Here is a 21,698-nt window from a genome sequence, read left to right as displayed (position 1 = left end):
CTCAGTTTTGTTTTTTCTCCTCAATCTGTGTTTTCTTTGCGTCCATCTGCCATCTATAAATATGTGGCTCAGTGTCATACTTTGTCACATCAATAGGTGTCCCTGGATTCAAAGATGAGGCCTACTCAGATTCGACCATATTAGCAGGTGAGTGGACAGCTGAATTCTTGACCAGCAACTCTTTGGGCACTTGGGGCAGAATGTCCCAGGGCTGAGGTAGTGGGATCTCTAGGGCAGGATTTGCTTCCTTTTCTTTCATCCTCTGCCCCTGCTGTGCCCCACGGTTAAGATGTTGTGGTTCAATGCAAGATGCATCCTGAGGGACAAGCCATTTTGAACAATCGATGGCAAACTCCTCCTGGTCATTAATGTCAATGCTGCCGTGCTTCAAGGAAGCTTCTAAGTGTGTTTGAAGAAGAAAGAGGAACTCTCTTTGTTTTGTAAAGCTCCATTACCCGTTTTATTGCATTAAAGGCGCTATATCAATCTTGGCTTCGTCGTTTCTCTGCACTGCGCGCAGCTCCAAGTCAAAGGTGCGTGCACTGCGCGCGGCTCCAAATCAAACGTGCGTGATGCGTCATCGATTTGCGCCATGACGTCACTGCGGACGCATGGTTTGCGGCGCGGTGACGTCAGAGTGTGATGTCAGTGGCCGGGAGCCGCGAGATGTGCACGAGCCGGGGTCTGCGAGCCGGCTGGAGGAGAGGCTTCATTGCTCGGCTTCACGCGGCGGCGGCGGCGACCGCTCCCTCACCGTTCCGTCGACGGCTCGCTCATTTCAGTGCTCAGAGAGGCGATGGCGGTGGCCCTCCTGGCCTCGGCGCAGCGCGCTCAGCGGGAGTGCCGGAGCGGGGATGGATGCTGGTGCTCCGCCGCAGGGCGAACTTGGACCCGGCCCCGGGCCAGAATCTGCTCAGGCGAGGTGAGCTGGTGTGTGGAGGCTGGTATCTGACCCCCCACCCTTCCCAATGGCTCTGTCCCCCTGCCTGAATGCATCGCGCATGCAGGGTGCAGACACCGCATTTCGGGGGGTTCCCTTCCGCTTCCATTTTCATTTATACCTGAGGAAGGAGCAGCGCTCCGACATCGAAACAAACCTGTTGGACTTTAACCTAGTGTTGTAAGACTTCTTAATGTGCTCACCCCAGTCTAACGCCGGCATCTCCACATCATTTTCATTTATATCACCAGATGAATTGGGAGACAGCTGTGACATATTCATTTTAAGGTCCAGCCAAAGCACAAACGTGGAGATGCTTTCAATAGCCAACGTGACTGGCAGCATTTGAAAAGTTAAAAGACAGGTTAAAGTTGGTAAAAGACTTTTTGCAGGGCGAAATGTACGATTGTCATCCTTTCAGTTTCAGGTTGGTGCAGGGCAGGCAGAAATTGTCAGTGAGGATCGATCGCATTTCATTGCTTTTCAGGAGATAGGCATTACTTGATGTTTAAATACTGCCATGGATTGCCATGTGTTACAGCAGGAAACTAATGGTAAAGCTGTCGAAGTTAGCTTGTGGCAAGACAATGTTGAAGTAAATGTTTTTCCATGTGGCAGTCTTGTAGACAGTATTGAGAGTTCCATTGCATCACCAAGTGGTCAGACATACAGGTATGAGCCTGAATGTTCCCTGTCACTCCTAGTTGACAAACTACTATTTAATTTATTAATCTTTATTCAGTTGTGCATTTCCCTGAAGCAGGTGTCTATCATTTGTTTGTCTTTGTGGACAATACAGTTTTTTAGCACAAAAGCCTTTGGATCAGGTATAAAGATGACATTTTTTGATTAATTTATATATTCTACGTGCTAAGCCACATGCTCAGAAAACAGTCGTTCCTGACCCACTGTCTGCTGCCAATGCAATATCGCCGTGAGCATGCGCACTAGTCACTTTACTATGCCCAGCCTGCTGGAAAGTCTTCAAATGGAAATGTGTTATCCTCCAGTAACAGCATCCCACTTTTTCTCCATTGTATTGTTTAACAGGGAGAGGGGGCAAAGTGGACTAGTCAGAGGGCTGTGAGACACAGACGGTCAGACAAAGTATCGGTTCCAGGAAACCTCGGGAAGTCTGATTTTTACCTAGAAAACCTATATTAGGCAGAAAACACCGTCTCATCTCACTGATATTATTTCTCATACCGATATTTAACCCTCGTGCCTGTTGTATGTAGTCTGAAGATTTCCGATAGAAATATATTTTTAAACTTCATTTATGGGATGTGAGCATCGCTGGTTAGGCCATCATTTATTGCCCTTCGTTTGTGGTGAGTTGCTGCCTTGAACCGTTACAATCCCTCGGGTATAAGTACACCCGCAGTGCTGTTCGGGAAAAAGTTCCAGGTTTTTGACCCAGTGACAGTGAAGGAACGGTGCTATATTTCCAAGTCGGGGTGTAGGTGACTTGGAGGGGAACCTCCAGGTGGCAAGATTCCCAGATATCTGCTGCTCTTGTCCTTCTAGATGATAGTGGTCTTTGTGGGTTTGGAAGGTGCTGCCCAAGGATCCTTGGTAATATCTTGCAGTGCATCTTGTAGATGGTACACATAGCTGCCCCTGTTTGCAGTGATGGTGGGATTGAATGTTTGTGGAAGGGGCAGCAATCAAGCGGTCTGCTTTGTCCTGGATGGTGTCGAGCTTCTTGTGTTTTTGGAGCTGCACTCATCCAGGCAAGAGGAGAGTATTCTATTACACTCCTAACTTGTGCTTTTTAGACGGCAGACAGGCTTTGGGGGGTCAGGAGGTGAGTTACTTGCCGTATGATTCCTCGCCTTTGACCTGTTCTGGTAGCCACAGAATTGATATGACTAGTCCAGTTCAGTTTCTGATCAATGGTAGTTCAGTTTCTGATCAATGGTAACCCCAAGGATGTTGATTGTGGGGGATTCAGCGATGGTAATGCCATTGAAGGCCAAGGGGTGATGGTTAGATCCTCTCTTGTAGGACATGGTCAATGCCTGGCACTTGCCACTTGTCAGCCCAAACCAGGATATTGTCCAGGTCTTGCTGTATTTGGACATGAACTGCTTTATTCTGCGAATGGTGCTAAACATTGTGCAGTCATCTGTGAACATCCCGACTTCTGACCTTATGATAGACGGGAGGCCATTGATGAAGCAGCTGAAGATGGTTGTGCCTCGAACACTGTTCTGAAGTACTCCTGCAGTGATGTCCTAGAGCTGAGATGATTGACCTCCAACCACCACAACCATCTTCCTATGTGGCAGATGTGACTGCAATCAGCGGAGAGTTCCCCCCTGATTCCCATTGACGCCAGTTTTGCCAGGGCTCCTTGATACCATACTCGGTCGAATGTTGCCTTGATGTCAAGGGCAGTCACACTCACCTCAAGGAATTACTTTGGAACGGTATTTCTGAGCACAGCTTTTGCAGTTATTTACCTAGTAATTCAAGTGAAATTAATAAAAGCAAAATACTGCGATGCTGGACATCTGAAATACAAACAGATAATGTTGGATGAACTCAGCAGTTCTGGCAGAATATGTGGAGAGAAACAGAGTTAACACGTTTCAGATCTGTAAAAGGGTCACTTAGGCCCAAAATATTAACTGCTGCAAATGCTGCCAGATCTACTCTTTCTCTCCCACCTCCTTTCCTCAGCCCAATTAGTTTCTGAGGAATGCATAGCAGCGTCAACTTAAGGGAGCCAAAAGAAAAGACCATGCTCACACAAAAAATTAAATGCACGTATTTATGTAAGCGTGCGAGGAATTGAAAGCTCTAAATGTGCCGCCCAACAAACTTGAGAGCTCTCTCCAGCGGCAGTGACAAAGATTCGCCGAGTCGCTTCCCTTCGCCCCTCCCTCTACATTCTCCTGGTGACAGAACTGCCACCCACCCCCTCTTTTTAAAAACAAAAAGTCGCTGTTTGATCAAAAAGGAGATCACAAGACTCGCTGTATAGTACTATGAAGTTCCAGATTTTCAGTATCTCCAGTATTTTGCTCATGTATGATGTCCTTCGACAAGATCCTGGTTAGGCATCGTCTGGAGCATTGTGTCCAGTTGTACTTCCTTCAAAATAGTGAGTGATATAGAAGCTGAAGGAGCTGTTTCAAAGGAGGGCTACTAGAATGACCAAAAGGCAAGGTGTTTGCGTGAGCCCAGTCCCTGGTGAGAAATGGGAGGAGAGTTCCCTATTGAGTTTGAAGAGTGGCTGCCATGCTTTAGTAAACTTGATTTGGAGGCTGGGTGCATCCGGTTTGATGGAGCGCAGAATATCTGACCTTTGAGGCCCTGACCACTGGCCCTATATTCTATCCTCGTTGTGAGAGGTTGGAGGTGGCCGAGCAGGTTGAGTCATACCCTCTAGCCGGGACCTAGGCTGTGAGTTGCTTGGGCACCAGAGCGGCGGAATGGTAGAAGTGAAGGTGCTTCATTCATTGGAATCCATGAGAGATCCTGAGATGTGTTTGTTGATCCTGTCTTGACGTCTGCCTTCTCCAGCAACACAGATGGTGTTATTATCCTGCAATTCTTCAATAATCCTGAACGTTACTCCCTTATGATTATGTTGTTGTTTGTTTATTGTTGCCTTTTCTCCTGCAAGAGTGTGTGGTATGTGAGAAAGAAGCGAGTGTCGTCTGTTATACTGTTCTCGCAAAAATCATATTGGGTCGATTATGTGAAATGTGGTTTGTGCACAGTTTTAATCCTTTTTGTCATTGTGCTATAATCCTTGTGGTTTTGGGAGGAGTGCTTTTCTAACACCCCTTGTCTTGTTTATAGTGAAGATGAGTGGAGCCAGGTTGGGGTGATGGGTGAATGGCAGGGGTGGAGTTGGATAGGGTCAGTTAAGTCCTCGCTGAGATTGAGGATAGAGCTAACCGTGGGGCTTTTATTTTGTTTTTTTTGTTATTTCGAATTTTAAAATCCGTGCCCATCTCCGTCTATGGCCTGAGCAGATTATGTATCCTGGTGAGAACTGGGTTCCTTCTGACTTTTCCTTCAGGTCGGTGTTCTTAGGTTTTTTTTTTAAAAAGGTAGTATACACAAACGATTTGGAGGAAAATGTAGCTGGCCTGATTAGTAAGTTTGTGGATGACACCAAGGTTGGTGGAGTAGCAGATGGTGTTGAGGATTGTCAGAGGATACAGCAGAACATAGATAGGTTGGAGACTTGGGCAGAGAAATGGCAAATGGAATTTAATCCAGACAAATGTGAGATGCATTTTGGTAGGTACAACATAGAGGAGAAATATACTGTAAATGGTAAAACTCTTAGGAATATAGAAAGTCAGAGAGATCTGGGCATACAGGTCCACAGATCTTTGAAAGTGGCAACACAAGTGGACAAGGTAGTCAAGAAAGCATAAGGAATGCTTGCCTTCATTGGACGGGACATTGAGTATAAAAACTGGCAAGTCATGCTACAGTTGTATAGAACCTTGGTAAGACCGCACTTGTAATATTGCACACAATTCAGATCGCCTCACTACCAGAAGGATGTGGAGGCTTTAGAGAGGGCGCTGAGGAGGTTTAGTAGGATGTCTGGAGGGTGTTAGCTCTGCGGAGAGGCTGAATAGACTCGGACTGTTTTCATTAGAATGATGGAGATTGGGGAGTGGCCTGTTGGAGGTCTACAAATTATGAGGGGCATGGATAGAGTGGATGGGCGGGCAATCTTTCCCATGGTGGAGGGGTCAGTCACCAGGGGGCTTAGGTTTAAGGTCCATGGGACAAAGTTTAGAGGAGATGCGCGAGGCAGGTGTTTTTACACAAAGGGTGGTAAGTGCCTGGAACGTGTTGCAAGGAGAGGCTATGGAAGATACATTAACGACGTTCAAAAGGCATCTCAAGAAATACATGGATAGGATGGGAAAGAGCGATATGGCACTATAAGTGCTGAGGGTTTTGGCCAAGGGTGATTCATGACCGGTACAGGTTCGGAGGGCCGGAGGGGAGGGCCTGTTCCTGTGCTGTATTGTTCTTTGTACTGAGCCTGTCCAGGATTTTCCATTTTTATTTCAAGTGAAAGGAAGTTGGGTGAGACTGTTTTGTCTACAGGCCCCTGTGAATGCACATTGCTGTACGTTTGGCTTACTGTTTCACATGGTGGAGAAACACTAAAACTGCATGCAGCAAACACAGTCTTCCTGGCCACTGGGCCTAATAAATTCACAAGAACAAACCATGAATAATGCAAATAGAATGGAATTGACTGGGCTTTGTTATTGCCCACAGACCATTTGACAAAATGTTTTTGTCTGCATATTTAAAAATGTCAAGTATTGTGCCCATCAACAAAACATCCTTTCAATAAAAAATGAGTCCGTAAATAACACTTTTGTGTCACTGTTTCCTATATCTCAACTAATGCTGTAGGCCTGCTCCATGTTAGTAAGAAGCCCGTTTAGCTATTCAGTGCTGATAAAATGATCATTCAGCCCTTGTGACTGGATTTGGAACAGATGTCTCACATCTGAAAGTTTTGTGGCATGAGAACCCTGCTGATTAATCTTGAACTTGGGATGAGAAAAATGAGTGGCAAATTTTGAAATAAAAACATGTTGATGGATACCATGTTAAACTTCCAGCTGCAAGCTGCACTAGGTATTGCAGAAAGGACATGAGAAAAGAGAAGCACATATCATTATTGAAGAAAGATTGTTTTACAACCAAATGAGTGGAAACCACCTCATTACAATTGTCCTGTAAACATTTTTAAAAAGCTGCATTGAAAATTGATTATGGCTATCGATGACAGTTTATCATCTTTGTGGAAGTTTGGCATTGAACCATGAGATAGTAGGATAGGTGACTAAAAGTTTGGTTAATGAGGTAAGTTTTCAGGAGCAGAGGGAAGTGAGAACTTTAAGGGGATAATTCCAGCGTATGGAGCCTAGGCAGCTGAGAGCTTGGCATCAATGGTAGCGTGCTGAAAAGGTAGCCGTCCCTCAGTCCTACAATGAAGTGTCACCAGAGATGATATTTGTGAAATGTGACCTTGAAACTGACTGAATGCTGCTAAGTTGAACTAAATTGACGTTTAAAAGAGAAATGATGGAATTAATGCAGACTCAGCAAAAATATTTTTCACATTGCCATCTCTCTCCCCTTGCACAGCTGCTGCTGCACAATGCATTAATGGGGTGCATATTGATAAGGTCCACAGAAAAAATAGGGACTGCAACTGGCGCAATAGCTTAACTGAGGCCATGCCACGAGCACAAATCACACTGGGAAGGCAGAATATCCAACTTCCAAAGTGGTTCACAAGGCACTGAATCAACTTGAGATTGTCTGAAATTGCAAAGCTTTCGTGAAATGCACATGGAATGCCCTCTGTTGGTGACATTGAGAACTTTAAGGGGATAATTCCAGCGTATGGAGCCCAGGCAGCTGAGAGCTTGGCATCAATGGTAGCGTGCTGAAAAGGTAGCCGTCCCTCAGTCCTACAATGAAGTGTCATCAGAGATGATATTTGTGAAATGTGACCTTGAAACTAGTCGAGGCCTCGTGCTTCTGAACAAATAAGAAAATAGATTTTCCATTTTTCTAACAGGTTAACATAATATATATAAAAGTACTTTTAATCCCCACAACTTCTCTCTTGTGGGAAACATTTTAATATCTGTTGCCACCTGTTGTTGTGTTTCACTGTATGATCCAGTTAAATGAACAGAATAGTCACTTCGGGAGCCAGGTTTCATGAAGATATTTAGTTTCGTTGTGACGTTATTTGACTTGAATATTTTCTAGGGGTCCCCTTCCTTCCTGTCCTCTGCTTCCCTACCTCAAAAGTCAATGGCAGTTTTTCTCTTTCTAAAGTTGGTATAAATTTTCTTTTAGAGTTATGTGCGTCTGCAGCATCTTTGCAGTATAGCTCTAAGAAAGTGGATCTACCTCCATTGGAAGGTCGGAAGTTCTATTTTGATACTCACGCAATGGTACGACAACTGGAAGAATATGGTAAATATAACTTTGTGCATATTTTCCTACTGAAAGATTGCCTTGATTTTATTTTCTATTTTACCATTGTATTTTCTAAATCAATTGGTCTGGAGGAGTGAACTGATCTGAGTGATTTAGATTGATTGCAAAGACGAGCAAATTCCGGGTGTTCATAAATAACTAGCAATCCTAGAATTTGAATCTGTAAACATTTGGAGGGAAGAAAAATCTGCTATTCCACCTAGAAATCGAGTTTCCAACCTACTATGAATAACAGGAATTAGGAGCAGGAGTAGGTAATTCGGCTTTTTGAGCCTGCTCCTCCATTCAATCAGATCATGGCTGATCTCTGGTTTCAAAGCCACCTCTCTACATATTCCTTTAACCCGATTTTTGTGTGAAATATATTTATCTCCCTCTTGTAACCATTTAATGCTTCGGACTCCATCGCACTATGGGGCAGCGAGTTCCACAAATTCACCACCGTCTGCAAGAAGTAGTGCCTCCTCATCTCAGTTTTAAATCTACTGCCTCTCAACCTATATCTGTGACCTCTTATTCTAGATTGCCCCACAAGGGGAACATTTGACTACATTTACTTTATCAATCCCTTTTAGTATTTTATACACCTCAACCAGATCCCCCCTCGTCCTTCTAAACTCCACTGAGTATAAGCCCAAATTGTTTAATCCCTCTTTATACGTCAAGTCAACCCTTTCATCCCCCGATTCAATCTGGTGAACCTCCTCTGAACTGCTTCCAATGCCACCACATCCTTCTTCAAATAAGGAGACCAAACCTCAAATGCAATACTCCAGATGTGGTCTCGCCAGCACCCTATACAATTGCAACAGCACATCTCTTACTTTTACACTCCAGTCCTTTTGCAATAAACGCTAACATTCCATTTGCCTTTCTTATTACATTTTGTACCTATATAATCTTAATAGTCACTAGTAGGCTTACATTGCAATGAAGTTACTGTGAAATGCCCCTAGTCGCCACATTCCAAGTGCCTGTTCGGGTACACGGAGGGAGAATTCAGAATGTCCAAATTACCTAACAGCACATCTTTCGGGACTAGTGGGAGGAAACCCACGCAGATACGGGGAGATTGTATAAACTCCACCCAGAGTCGCAGCCTACAGACTGACATTCTGCGATTCATGAACAAAGACACCCAGATCCCTCAGCCCAGGTGCATTTTGAATCTGCTTTCCACTTAGATAATTTGCCTGACTCTTTTTTCGGCCAAAATGGATAACCTCACACTTATCCACATTAAACTTCATCTGCTGAATTTTGGCCCAATCTCCTGGCCTATCGATATAGAACATAGAACATACAGTGCAGAAGGAGGTCATTCGGCCCATCGAGTCTGCACTGACCCACTCAAGCCCTCACTTCCACCCTATCTCCGTAACCCAATAAACCTTCCTAACCTTTTTGGTCACTAAGGGCAATTTATCATGGCCAATCCACCTAACCTGCACGTCTTTGACTGTGGGAGGAAACCGGAGCACCCGGGGGATACCCACGCAGACATGGGGAGAATGTGCAGACTCTGCACAGAAATGACCCAGCAGGGAATCAAACCTGGGACCCTGGCGCTGTGAAGCCACAGTGCTATCCACCGTGCTGCCCTAAAATATCTGCCTGTAAAATCTGTATCTCCTCTTCACTGCCTGCTTTCCGACCTATTTTAGTATCATCCTCAAATTTTGCTATGTTACACTCTGTCCCTGCTTGCTGATCATTTATATAGATTGTAAACAGTTGAGGTCAGCGAATTGAACCCTGCAGCACCCCTCTACTTACAGTTCGCCAGCCAGAGAAGGACTCATTTAACCCGACACTCTGCTTCCCGTCAGTCAGCCAATCCTCAATCCAATCTAATATTCTACCCCAATCCCCTGTGATCTCACCTTTTGGATCAATCTTTTATGCGGCACCTTGTCAAACGCCTTCTGGAAGTCTAGCTGTATCATAAATGGTGGGCTTAAACTGAGGGATGTTTTAATATAATGGTACACTAGAGTAATGGTCTGGATTTTACAGGTGTAGGACAACAAGATCACCATTAGAATCATAGAATCTCTACAGTTCAGAAGGAGGCCATTCGGCCCATGCAGTCTGCACCGACCCTCTGAAAGAAGAAGGCCCTATCCCCATAACCCATCTGACCTGCACATCCTTGGACATGAGCAATTTAGCATGGCCAATCCACCTAACCTGCACATCTTTGGACTGTGGGAGGAAACTTGAGCACCCAAAGGAAATCCATGGCGACACGGGGAGAATGCAAATTACCACAGTCACCCAGGGTTGGAATTTGACCCGGGTCCCTGGCGCTGTGAGGCAGCAGTGCTAAACCACTGCCATCCATTAATACTCTGAAACTGAAGTAGCCTCTGGATTCCACATGTGCACAGTTAAACTTGGAAATCTGATTTTACATCTCCAGAGAAAACATTGATGTGATTTTCCCCCCCCCACCCCCTAGACTGCAATCAATTTGAAATTATTAAACTGGCGAAATCTCCATATTTACGTTCTTAGTCCCATTGTAAAAGTACTTTTATCTTATTGAATGCTGTTTCTAATGATGTACCATATTCTTTGTTACTGCTAAAAAAAACCTCAACTTATTTTTTAAAATTTCTTTATCAGAGTTACAAAGCAAAAGCATAGAGGGGACAGGGGCAAACCCCTAATCCATCTCATTGCTTGCCCCAAAAACAAATTCAAATTGAATCCAACTCATGGTCCCCACAAGAGAGACATACCAGATCAGGCATGACACCTGACCTCGTGCTCGATCTTAGCCAAAAGGCCAAGAAGCAATATAATTTTTTTTTAAGGCCTTTTTTGTTTGTTATGTTAGCTTCTACCATGCGTATGTCCCAGTCAAGGACTGATATTGATTTTACTTCCTGGTTTTCCACCTGTGAATGCTTCATTATGACTCAAACCTTAAAGCTTAAATTGATATCAGAAGTGGAATTAATTGTGGTCGAGGTATCACTGGCTTGAAGCTCGAGGACGAACAATCCTCAAACATGTGTTTGAACATGTGGTTAAACATGTGTGAGTACTCCTTAAATGGAGCAAGGAGTCTCAATGGCATTGGCATATGCTAGTGATAACTGGTAAGAGAGTCTGACTGAGAAAACGGGTTCGAGAGTTACAGATTACCCCAGATAGGCGATTGAGAACTCCAGTGATTTTAAGATAATTTATAAAGTTAGTTAAGAAGCAACAGTTTAGATATGTATGAGCTAAATAAAGCAAAGCGTAAGACCTGTGACAGGTGAGAGCTGTTTACTGATCCCGGAGGAGGAATGGACGGATGGAGCAGAGTGCGTTGGTCTCTGTGGGTGGTAGTGGCAGCCTTCTGCTCAGTATCCAAGTGTTAGGAAGTCCTTCCCACAGTCTTCCTCCATCTTCCCTAGTCTTCCTCCATCTTCTTCCCTGGTCTTCCTCCAACTGAAGAAGGCAGCTGTCTGACTAGGACTGCCTCCATCTCTGAATTCCATTAATATACTTTATTTGTAGGGACTGATATTTTGCCCCATGTCAATTACTTGTTGGAACCCTTCTAAGCAATAAATATAGGACAGGTATCCAAGATGTGGGTAGCTCACTCTTTGACTGGTGCAGGCATAAAAGGCTGACTAGTCTCCTCCTTTGCTGTAAAATTTTACGATTCTATATCAGGGTGGTCACCTCCCACTTGCCATCACTTTAGCTTGAGGTAACTTTTTTGTTTACCTCACGTTGAGGGCCAATTGCTAACCTTTACTGTTTTGTTATGCTCTTGTCGTAGCATAAGCTGCTTCCTTGATGTGCACTCTGACAAAGGAAGGTTCAGGCTTGGAGATAGCTTTAACACATTTATTACTGTTAACAATTCTCCTACTTGCATTCGACGCTACTGTTAATCCTGCTCTTGCTACTGAGACTGACTAACCAGTCTGCTACAATCCATGTGGTGGGAGTGATGTTCAATCAACCCTGTGTGTACTCACTGAGAGTCTCTACTGGAAAGAGATTGAGCAGGTGTGATGTGTCCTTTTATTTGGGTTGGTGTAATGCCCTCCTGTGGTAGTGTCACCTCTGTGTGTTTCGTGAATGCCCATTGGTCGTGTCCTATCTTACTGACCAATTAGTTGACTGCCTGCGTGTCATGTCTCTGGTGTTCCCTCTAGTGTCTGGCTAGGTGTAGTGTATGTACATTAACCCTTTGTGTACTTAGTGATGTATATCACCACACTTACCAGACACTCTTATAGGTAAAAGGATATCATAGGAACATGGACGCTTGAATCAAGAGATCTCAATTATCTACGGACTGTTTGTGAAAATGTTATCTCTGTCAAGGTGGCCACTAATTTCATAAGAATTCTAAAGGCCCTATTTCCGACACCTTATTTGCTGACATCACTGCTGGTGGATATCTGGAGATCCATTTGACTTGGCGGCAGATTCCAGCTGGCATCAGGAGCGAAGAAATCCACGACAGATCGCTAGATCTTTGTGAACAGCTTTTTCTGAGGCAAGTGGCAAGTGCCTTGGCTTTGCCACTGATTACAAAATCTGGGCCAATATTTAGAGGCATTTGACCAGTCAGTCACTGGTTCAGTATTCCCATGCCTGAAACTCAAGTTGGTGTACTTCTCTAGGGATCTTATAATATTACCTGTGTTTATATCACTGTAGATATATAGTTAAAATATAAAGGTTGGATAAGATCTGTTATCTAAGCACTTGAAATAACAAACTGTTTTCAGTTCTTTGGTTAGTCACAAGACTAAATGGTAAACTTAATAAGCGTTGCTGTATCAAAGGAAATTTTACATTAACTCAGGAAGTCCCCAGGCACTTGATGATGAAGCACATTTTTGAGATAAAGTCACTGTAATATAGGAAAACTGGGCAACCAATGACTGGATAATTTTTTTTTTTATATGTTCCCTGAGAGATAAAAATTGGCTATGAGACCAGACGAGCTTCTCAACTCTTCATTAAATTGTGCCAAACGATCATTTGCATCCATTGGTGCTATAACCCTACAGGAGGCCCAGGGATCTGCAACACCAGAGTCCCTGTGGCCTCACCTGAATACGATCTACCCAGATGAGGGGGTGGGGCTAACCCCTTTTTCCCAGGACTGCTGGGATATAAATGCCTCGACGTAGGTTTGGGCCGGGTGCAGGAGACCCTTCGGGGAGTAGGAGAAGTGTATAGTAACCTGAATAAAACCAAATTTTTCTACAGACATTGCCTCTGAGTGGTTGCTTGCCTGAGACTTGACACTGGCGACGAGGGTCAAGTGGAGGTGCAGGAAGCGCCATATCCTCCATCCGGGTCCGCCTCGATTAGGCCTCAGGTGGCCTCCACTCAGGCGGCAGGCGTGCCACTAATTGGTAAGCTTGAGACGTTCGGCGGCGAGACTGGGAATTGGACCCAGTACATAGAATGAATTAACAATTTTTTTGTCTGAACAGCATAGTCGGGGACGACTGACAGACGCTGACCCTCCTTGCAGCAGAGACTTAGAACATTATGAAAAGTTTATCCCAACTCACCCAACCACTGCCAGTTCGTGGAGCTTGTTACGCTGGTCGGCAACCATTTCGACCTGAAACCGCCATTAATTGTTTGCTGTTTCATTTCCACACGGCTTTTCAACACAGAGGCAAACCTATAACCGCATTCCTGAGCCAGTTGCCCAAACTCACCGTGTTCTGCGAGTTCGGGCCAGCGTTATCAGAGGCACTTCAAGACCGGTGGGTTTGCGAACTCAGAGACGGGACGACCCAAGAACGTTTGTTCAGTGAAACTGATCTGGACCTGAAAAAAGCAACCGGGATCGCGTGTCCCACGAGGGCGCAGAACACGGTGTCCAGTTGCTCTGAGGGATAGCTGTCCTGAAGCTCGGATGCCCAGCAGGGCGTGGAGCACCCTCTCCTGGGCGGAAATATCTGACTCCCGCCGATGGGGATGCACTCCAGGAGACCAGGACTGACGGCACCAATTCCCCGCCGATGATTGCCGTGCACCGGAGATTCCTGACGAACAGAATGAATGTTCCGCTGCCAAAGGGAGGTGAATGGACAGGTGCCAGTAGGAAACCTCACCCACCCGCTGCCGCCACACCAATGACCGCCCCAGAACACAGACGTATTTTGTCGATGACGAGCCGGAGGAGGCCCATCGCCGTTATGGCATTTCAGCACCACAGGTTGTGCCTATCCACGTCACGATCCAGATCAACGGATTCCCGATTCAGATGGAACTTGAAAAACCCTAGGTTTCCCAAAAAGGTACTGCAGATAACGGGAACCATGGGGGGGCCTAGCCCTCCCAAACCTGCAATGTTACCTCTAGGCTGCAACTGCGGAAAGGGTAAAGGGGTGGATAAAGGAGTCAGAAGCCGAGTGGGTGCGAATGGAAGAGGGCTCATGCCCAGGGACCTCCTTCCAGGCCCTGGCTGGCTCCCATCCCCACTGAACAAACACCCAACGAGCCCAGTGATGATTGCAGCACTCGGGTAGGTCATGGAACCAACTGTGACAGCACTTCAGATTAACCAAAATGTTCATTAAAGCCTCCATCTGCAACAACCTCGGGTTAGCGCCAGCCATAATGGTCATCACCTTCAAAAGGTGGAGGCGGGGGTGGGGGGATGTTGACAAGAGATTTCTACACGGCAAACAGACTGACGACACTTGAAATACTAATTAAGTTCCAATTGACTGGGGGAAACGCGCTAAGATCCATACAAGTCAAAAACTTCTTGAGTAGGGAAACAAAAATGTACCATCGACCACCACAACAATCGCAGTTCGAGGACTGTTGCTTCACAGCTCCAGGGTCCCAGGTTCGATTGCCGGCTTGGGTCACTGTCCTTGTGGAGTCTGCACATTGTCCCTGTGTCTGCGTGGGTTTCCTCAGGGTGCTCCGGTTTCTTCCCACAAGTCCCGAAAGACGTGCTGTTAGGTAATTTTGACATTCTAAATTCTCCCTCCGTGTGCCTGAACATGTGCCAGAATGTGGCAGCTAGGGGCTTTTCACAGTAACTTCATTGCAGTGTTAATGTAAGCCTACTTGTGATAATTAAGATTATTATTATTATTATAGATCCGGTGCTTTCCCCCTCTGTGTATTCCCTCCCATCCCTCTGACAACGTTATTGGTAGAGGTTCAAGGGCCATGGCGAAGAGAAGTGGAGAAAGGGGTCAGCCCTGTCTGGTGCCTCTGCCTAATGGAAAGTATTCCGAGGAGCTCATATTTGTGTGGCTGTTGGCTTTTGGGGAAATGTACATCAAACAAACACAGGAGGAGAATTTGGGGCCAAAGCCGTACCTATCTAAGATCTCAAAGGTAGTTCCGCTCCATTCAATCAAATGCTTTTTATGCATCCAAAGATACATAACTTCAGGTTCCAGAGCAGATGAGAGGGAATGACCATGTTCAAGAGACTTCAGGCATTGGCCGATAACTGTCTACCTTTGATGAAACCTGAATGGTCCTCCGAAATTATATCTGGAAGATATGGCTCCATCCGGGTTGCCAAGATGTTCGCCAGTAACGTAACATCAGCGTTGAGGAGTGAAATGGGTCGGTATGACCCACACTTCTTTGGGTCCTTGCCCTCTTTCAGAAGCACTGAGATTGTGGCTTGGGCCGAGGATGGGGATAATAATCCCCTAGATAGTGAATCATTGAGCATGTCAAAATTAAAGGTATTGGTTGCTCTGAGAACCTCTTATAAAATTGGGGTGGGATGTCATTGGGACCGGAGGCTTCACCAGACTGCAGCCGACCAATACGTTTCTGTATTTTTTCTGGGCTTAAGGGGGATTCTAGTTCCCGTTTCCTGCCTCCCTCAATGGTTGGGGTGTGTAAATCATCTAGAAACCTCATGTTTGAAGTATCTGACTATCTGGTTCACTAATGTCCTTTAGGGAAGGAAATCTGCCATCCTTAACCTGGTCTGGCCTACATGGACTCCATCCCACAGGAATGTGGTTGTCTCTTGTATGCCCTTGGGGCTGGGCAATAAATGCTGACCCAGCCAGCAACGCCCACATCCCTTGAAAACAAATTTTTAAAAAAAGAAAGTACTGAAAGCCTCATTAACCTGGAGAGGGGCTGAGACTAGATTACTTTCTTTGCTACAAATCTGAAAAATCTTTTTGGGAGGCTGCTTACTTCTTGAGTTGACGGGTAAGAATATGGCCCGCCTGCTCCCCATGTTCATAGAAGGTGCCCCTAGAATGTTGTAACTGATGCATCGCTTTGTTCGTGGAGATCATTTCGAAAAGTAGTTGCAAGTTTTTCTGTGCATGAGTAATTCCAGCATTGGAGCAGAAGAATATTGGCGGTCAACCTCCAACCAACCCTTGTCGTTCCTCGCTTTCCTTTTTCACAATGTTAGCTTCATGTGAGATCATTTCCCCCTTTATCTCTTTATGACAGCGTTTAGGATTTCCCATGGTGTCGACTGAGAAATTGACTTGGTTTTGTTTAGCTTGATAAAGTCTCCTATAGCAGCAGACAATCGCTCAGAAAATTTGTCAGCACACAATAGTAATGCGATATCTAATCTCCAGGGCAGGCGCTCAGGAGGGCCAAAATCAAAGCAAAATTCAGCACGATGAGGGGCATGGTCTGAGATGACAAGTGCCGAGTATTCAGCTGTTCTCACTGAGGGGAGATGGAATTTGTTGTCAACAAAAAAAATCAATTTGGGGTGAACATGTGAAAAAAGATTCTTTACTGTTTGGATGCAGAAAACACCACTGGCCAACCCTTCCAATACTGTCCATGAAAGAGGTCAATGCCCTAGATATCCCAGTTTGGTGCCGGGATTTGGACTTGGAGCGGTCCATTTTCGGGTCCAAGTCACAGTTTAAATCTCCTCCGAGAAAAAACTGATGTGTATAAATCAGGAAGGACGTTCACCAGGGAGTTTATGAAGCTCCGATCATCCCAATTGGGAGCATAAATAGTCACCAAAATAACCTGAGTGTTCTCTAGCGAACCACAGAGAATAATATAGCGACTATTGTGGTCATCCATACTCTGCGAGGGAGTGGATTGTATTTTGTTTTTGGATTAGTATTGCCGTGCCTCTGGCCCTACCATTAGAACCTGAGTGAGACTTCCAGTTGCGGCGATGCGGAGCTAAGCCGCACATTTTGGCAGCTCCCGCTATAATGGACTTTTGGGCTCTCCAGAGGAGCCCCAACGGAAATTTTTTGATTTAATCCCGTGTGGGAAGGTGAAGTAAGGTCCCCCCCCCTTACGTTGTAAGGCAGAAATTAGCGGTGGAGCGTCGGAAAAAGAGGCTCTGGAGCAGCGGCAAAAACGAGGGGGAAAAAACAAGATGGCGGAGATCGAGCAGCATGGGGGCCGGACCAGCAGGTGTTCCTCAAGCGATGTGTGGAGGAGCTCAAAAAGGAGGTGCTGGCGCCAATGTTGTTGGCGATCGAGGGGCTGAAGGAGACGCGGTGGAACTTCGTGAGGTGAGGGATAAAACGAATGAGAACGAGGACGAGATCCTGGGCATGGCGGTAAAAATGGAGGCGCACGAGGCGATGCACAGGAGCTGGGCCGAGAGACTTGAGGTCCTGGAGAACAGGTCGAGGAGGAAGAATCTCTGGATTCTGGGTCTGTCCGAAGGAGTGGAGGACGCTGATGCCGGGGCATATGTGAGTACGATGCTCCAGTCGCTGATGGGTGCGGAGGCCTCTTCGAGCCCCCTGGAGCTGGAAGGGGCTCACCGGGTCCTGGCGAGGAGACCCAAGGCTGATGAGCCGCCAAGGGCGATAGTGGCAAGGTTCCATCGCTTCGCGGATAAAGAAAGTGTTCTGAGATGGGCCAAGAAGGTGCGGAGCAGTAGATGGGAGAATGCGGTGATCCGGGTCTACCAGGATTGGAGCGCGGAGGTGGCAAGGAGGAGAGCTGGCTTCAACCGGGCCAAGGCGGTGCTGCACAAAAAAAGAGTCAAGTTCGGCATGCTGCAGCCTGCGCGACTGTGGGTCACTTATCAGGACCGACACCATTATTTTGAAACGCCAGAAGAGGCGTTTATCCAAATGGAAAAATTGGACTCGAACTGAGGGGCTGCGGTTGTTGGGGGGGGGGGGGGGTTGTTGGTTGTATATGGGGTTGTAAATATGGGTAAAGAATATTTTGTGGGTGGGATGATGGATGGGGATGTGGGTAGAGTTCTGGTTAAAAGTCTTTTTTTTTCTTCTGTAGACGAGATGGTGGGGAATGTGGGCGTCAGTGCTGGAGGGAGGTGAGATTCGGGGATGGGGGAACTGGGACAATGGCCGCGACAGGAGCTGCGCCACGGGGCGGGGCTGGCTCAGGAAAGCACAGGCTTTTTCCCACGCTAGGGGGGAGGGTAAGGAGGAAGGGAGACTCCCACACTGGGGAGATCAACGGGAAGGCGGGGAAAGCCGGGGTCAGCAGAAGTCAGCTGACTCACGGAAGCCATATGGGGGGAGCAAAAGTGCTAGATGCGGATCTAGCGCGATGGCGGGGGAGGGAAGTGGGGGAGAAGGGGGGACATTAGGGTTGCTGCTGCACTGTCCGAGGGGGAACTGAACACGGAAGAAATGGTTGGGCCGGGGGTTCCCCGTCTGGGGGACTGGAGGGTGTGGGAGGCGCGGGCACGGGACTGGCTTAAGATAGGAGATGACTAGTCGGCGGGGGGGGGGGGCTCCGGCTGATGACGTGGAATGTGAGAGGCCTAAATGGGCCGGTTAAGAGGGCCCGAGTGTTCGCGCACCTGAAGGCAGACGTGGCCATGCTTCAGGAGACACATCTGAAGGTGGCAGGTCAGGTTAAGGAAGGGATGGGTAGGACAGATGTTCCATTCGGGGCTGGATGTGAAGAATAGAGGGGTGGCAATATTGGTGGGGAAGCGGGTGTCGTTTGAGGCCAAGAACATAGTAGCGGACAATGGAGGCCGAAACGTGATGGTGAGCGGTAGGTTGCAGGGGACGGAGGTGGTACTGGTGAACGTATATGCCCCGAACTGGGACGATGCTGGATTCATGAAACGGATGTTGGGGCGTATTCCAGACTTGGAGGTAGGGAGCTTGATAATGGGTGGGGATTTTAACACGGTGCTGGATCCAGCATTAGATCATTCCAGATCTAGGACGGGGAAGAGGCCGGCTGCGGCCAAGGTGCTTAGGGGGTTTATGGATCAGATGGGGGGAGTAGATCCCCGGAGATTTGCCAGGCCTTTGGCCAGAGAATTTTCTTTTTTCTCCCACGTACATAAGGCCTACTCCCGGATAGATATTTTTGTTCTGGGCAGGGCATTGATTCCGAAAGTGGAGGTTACGGAGTATTCGGCCATAGCCATTTCAGACCATGCCCCGCACTGAGTGGAGCTGGAGCTGGGGGAGGAGAGGGACCAACGCCGCTGTGGCGGTTGGATGTGGGACTGCTGGCAGACGAGGAAGTGTGTGGGAGGGTGCGGGGGTGCATCGAAAGATATTTGGAGGCCAACGACAACGCGGAGGTGCAGGTGGGAGTAGTATGGGAGGCGCTGAAGGCGGTGGTCAGGGGAGAGTTGATATCCATCAGGGCTCATAGGGTGAAGAGAGAGGGCAGGGAAAGGGAGAGGTTAGTGGGGGAGATTTTAAGGGTGGACAGGAGATATGCAGAGGCTCCTGATGGGGGACTACTCGGGGAGAGACGAAGTCTCCAGACGGAGTTCGACCTGTTGACCACAGGGAAGGCAGAGGCACAGTGGAGGAAGGCACAGGGGGCGATATATGAATATGGGGAGAAGGCGAATCGGATGCTGGCACATCAGCTCCGTAAGAGGATGGCAGCGAGGGAAATAGGTGGAATCAAGGATGGCAGGGGAACTACGGTGCGGAGTGTGGTGAAAGTGAATGAGGCATTCAAGACCTTTTACGAGGAGCTGTATATGTCCCAGCCCCCAGGGGGAAAAGAGGGGATGCGACGATTCTTGGACCAACTGAGGTTCCCGAGGGTGGAGGAGCAGGAGGTGGCTGGTTTGGGGGCGCCAATTAGGGTGGAGAAGCTGATTAAAGGACTGGGGAGCATGCAGGCAGGGAAGGCACTGGGGCCGGATGGGTTTCCGGTGGAGTTTTATAGGAAGTTTGTAGACCTATTAGCCCCGTTGCTGGTAAGGACCTTCAATGAAGCAAGGGAGGGGGGCACCCTGCCCCCGACAATGTCAGAGGCGACGATCTCTTTGATCTTGAAGCGGGATAAGGACGCACTGCAATGTGGGTCGTATAGACCGATCTCGCTCCTTAACGTAGATGCTAAGTTGCTGGCAAAAATGTTGGTTATGAGGATTGAGGACTGTGTCCCGGGGGTGATTCACGAGGACCAGACGGGATTTGTAAAGGGTAGGCAGCTAAATACCAATGTGCGAAGGCTCCTAAATGTGATAATGGTGCCATCGGTGGAGGGAGAGGCGGAGATAGTGGCAGCCGTGGACGCGGAGAAGGCCTTTGACCGAGTAGAGTGGGAGTATCTCTGGGAAGTGTTGAGGAGGTTTGGGTTCGGGGGAGGGTTTATTAGTTGGGTCAAGCTCCTGTATAGAGCCCCGGTGGCGAGTGTGGTCACGAACCGGCGGAGGTCGGAGTATTTCCGGCTGTATCGAGGGACGAGGCAGGAGTGCCCCCTGTCCCCTCTGCTGTTTGCATTGGCAGTTGAACCTTTGGCCATGGCGTTAAGGGAGTCGGGGAAATGGAAGGGGGTGGTCCGAGGGGGAGAGGAACATCGAGTGTCGCTGTACGCAGACGACCTGTTGCTGTATGTGGCGGATCCCGTGGAGGGGATGGTTGAGGTCATGCAGATCCTACGGGAGTTTGGAGACTTTTCGGGCTATAACCGTGGGGAACCTTATCAAACGCTTTGCTGAAATCCATATACACCACATCAACTCCTTTACCCTCATCCACCTGTTTGGTCACCTTCTCAAAGAACTCAATAAGGTTTGTGAGGCACGACCTACCCTTCACAAAACCGTGTTGACTATGTCTAATCAAATTATTCCTTTCCAGATGATTATACACCCCATCTCTTATAAACCTTTCCAAGATTTTGCCCACAACAGAAGTAAGGCTCACTGGTCTATAGTTACCGGGGTTGTCTCTACTCCCCTTGAACAAGGAGAACAACATTTGCTATCCTCCAGTCTTCTGGCACTATTCCTGGAGACAAAGATGACTTAAAGATCAAAGCCAAAGGCTCAGCAATCTCCTCCCTAGCTTCCCAGAGAATCCTAGGATAAATCCCTTCCGGCCCAGGGGACTTATCTACTTTCACACTTTCCAGAATTGCTAACACCTCCTCCTTATGAACCTCAAGCCCTTCTAGTCTAGTAGCCTGAATCTCAGTATTCTCCTCGACAACATTGTGTTTTTCCTGTGTGAATACTGATGAAAAATATTCATTTAGCACCTCTCCTATCTCCTCAGACTCCAAGCACAACTTCCCACTACTGTCCTTGATTGGTCCTACTCTTACCATAGTCATTCGTTTATTCCTGACATATCTATAGCCGGTTTAGCTCAGTGGGTTAGATAGCTGGTTTGTAATGCAGAACAAGGCCAGCAGCGCGGATTCAATTCCCGTACCGGCTTACCCGAGCAGGTGCCGGAATGTGGCGACGAGGGGCTTTTCACAGTAATGTCATACTTGTGACAATAAAAGATTATTTATGGGCAGCACGGTAGCATTGTGGATAGCACAATTGCTTCACAGC

General features: G+C 47.2%; 1 protein-coding gene across 2 annotated transcripts in view; it reads left to right on the top strand.

Moving 5' to 3' along the window:
* The first annotated feature begins 624 nt into the window (after positions 1-624).
* Positions 625-21,698, top strand: part of LOC140425385 (mitochondrial calcium uniporter regulator 1-like) — a 61,671-nt gene continuing 40,597 nt past the window's right edge. The window contains exons 1-2 of one of the 2 annotated variants that reach the window (XM_072509590.1): positions 625-922; positions 7,817-7,936. In XM_072509590.1, coding sequence (XP_072365691.1) covers positions 643-922; positions 7,817-7,936 — 400 coding nt within the window. In that variant the 5' untranslated portion in view covers positions 625-642. The remainder of the gene's footprint in view (positions 923-7,816; positions 7,937-21,698) is intronic. The other variant, XM_072509592.1, reaches the window with a different exon arrangement.

This window comes from Scyliorhinus torazame, chromosome 6, assembly GCF_047496885.1.
Source record: "Scyliorhinus torazame isolate Kashiwa2021f chromosome 6, sScyTor2.1, whole genome shotgun sequence".
Lineage (NCBI taxonomy): Eukaryota > Metazoa > Chordata > Chondrichthyes > Carcharhiniformes > Scyliorhinidae > Scyliorhinus > Scyliorhinus torazame.
Note: the sequence above shows the minus strand (reverse complement) of the source record. Positions and strands in the feature narration are given on the sequence as shown.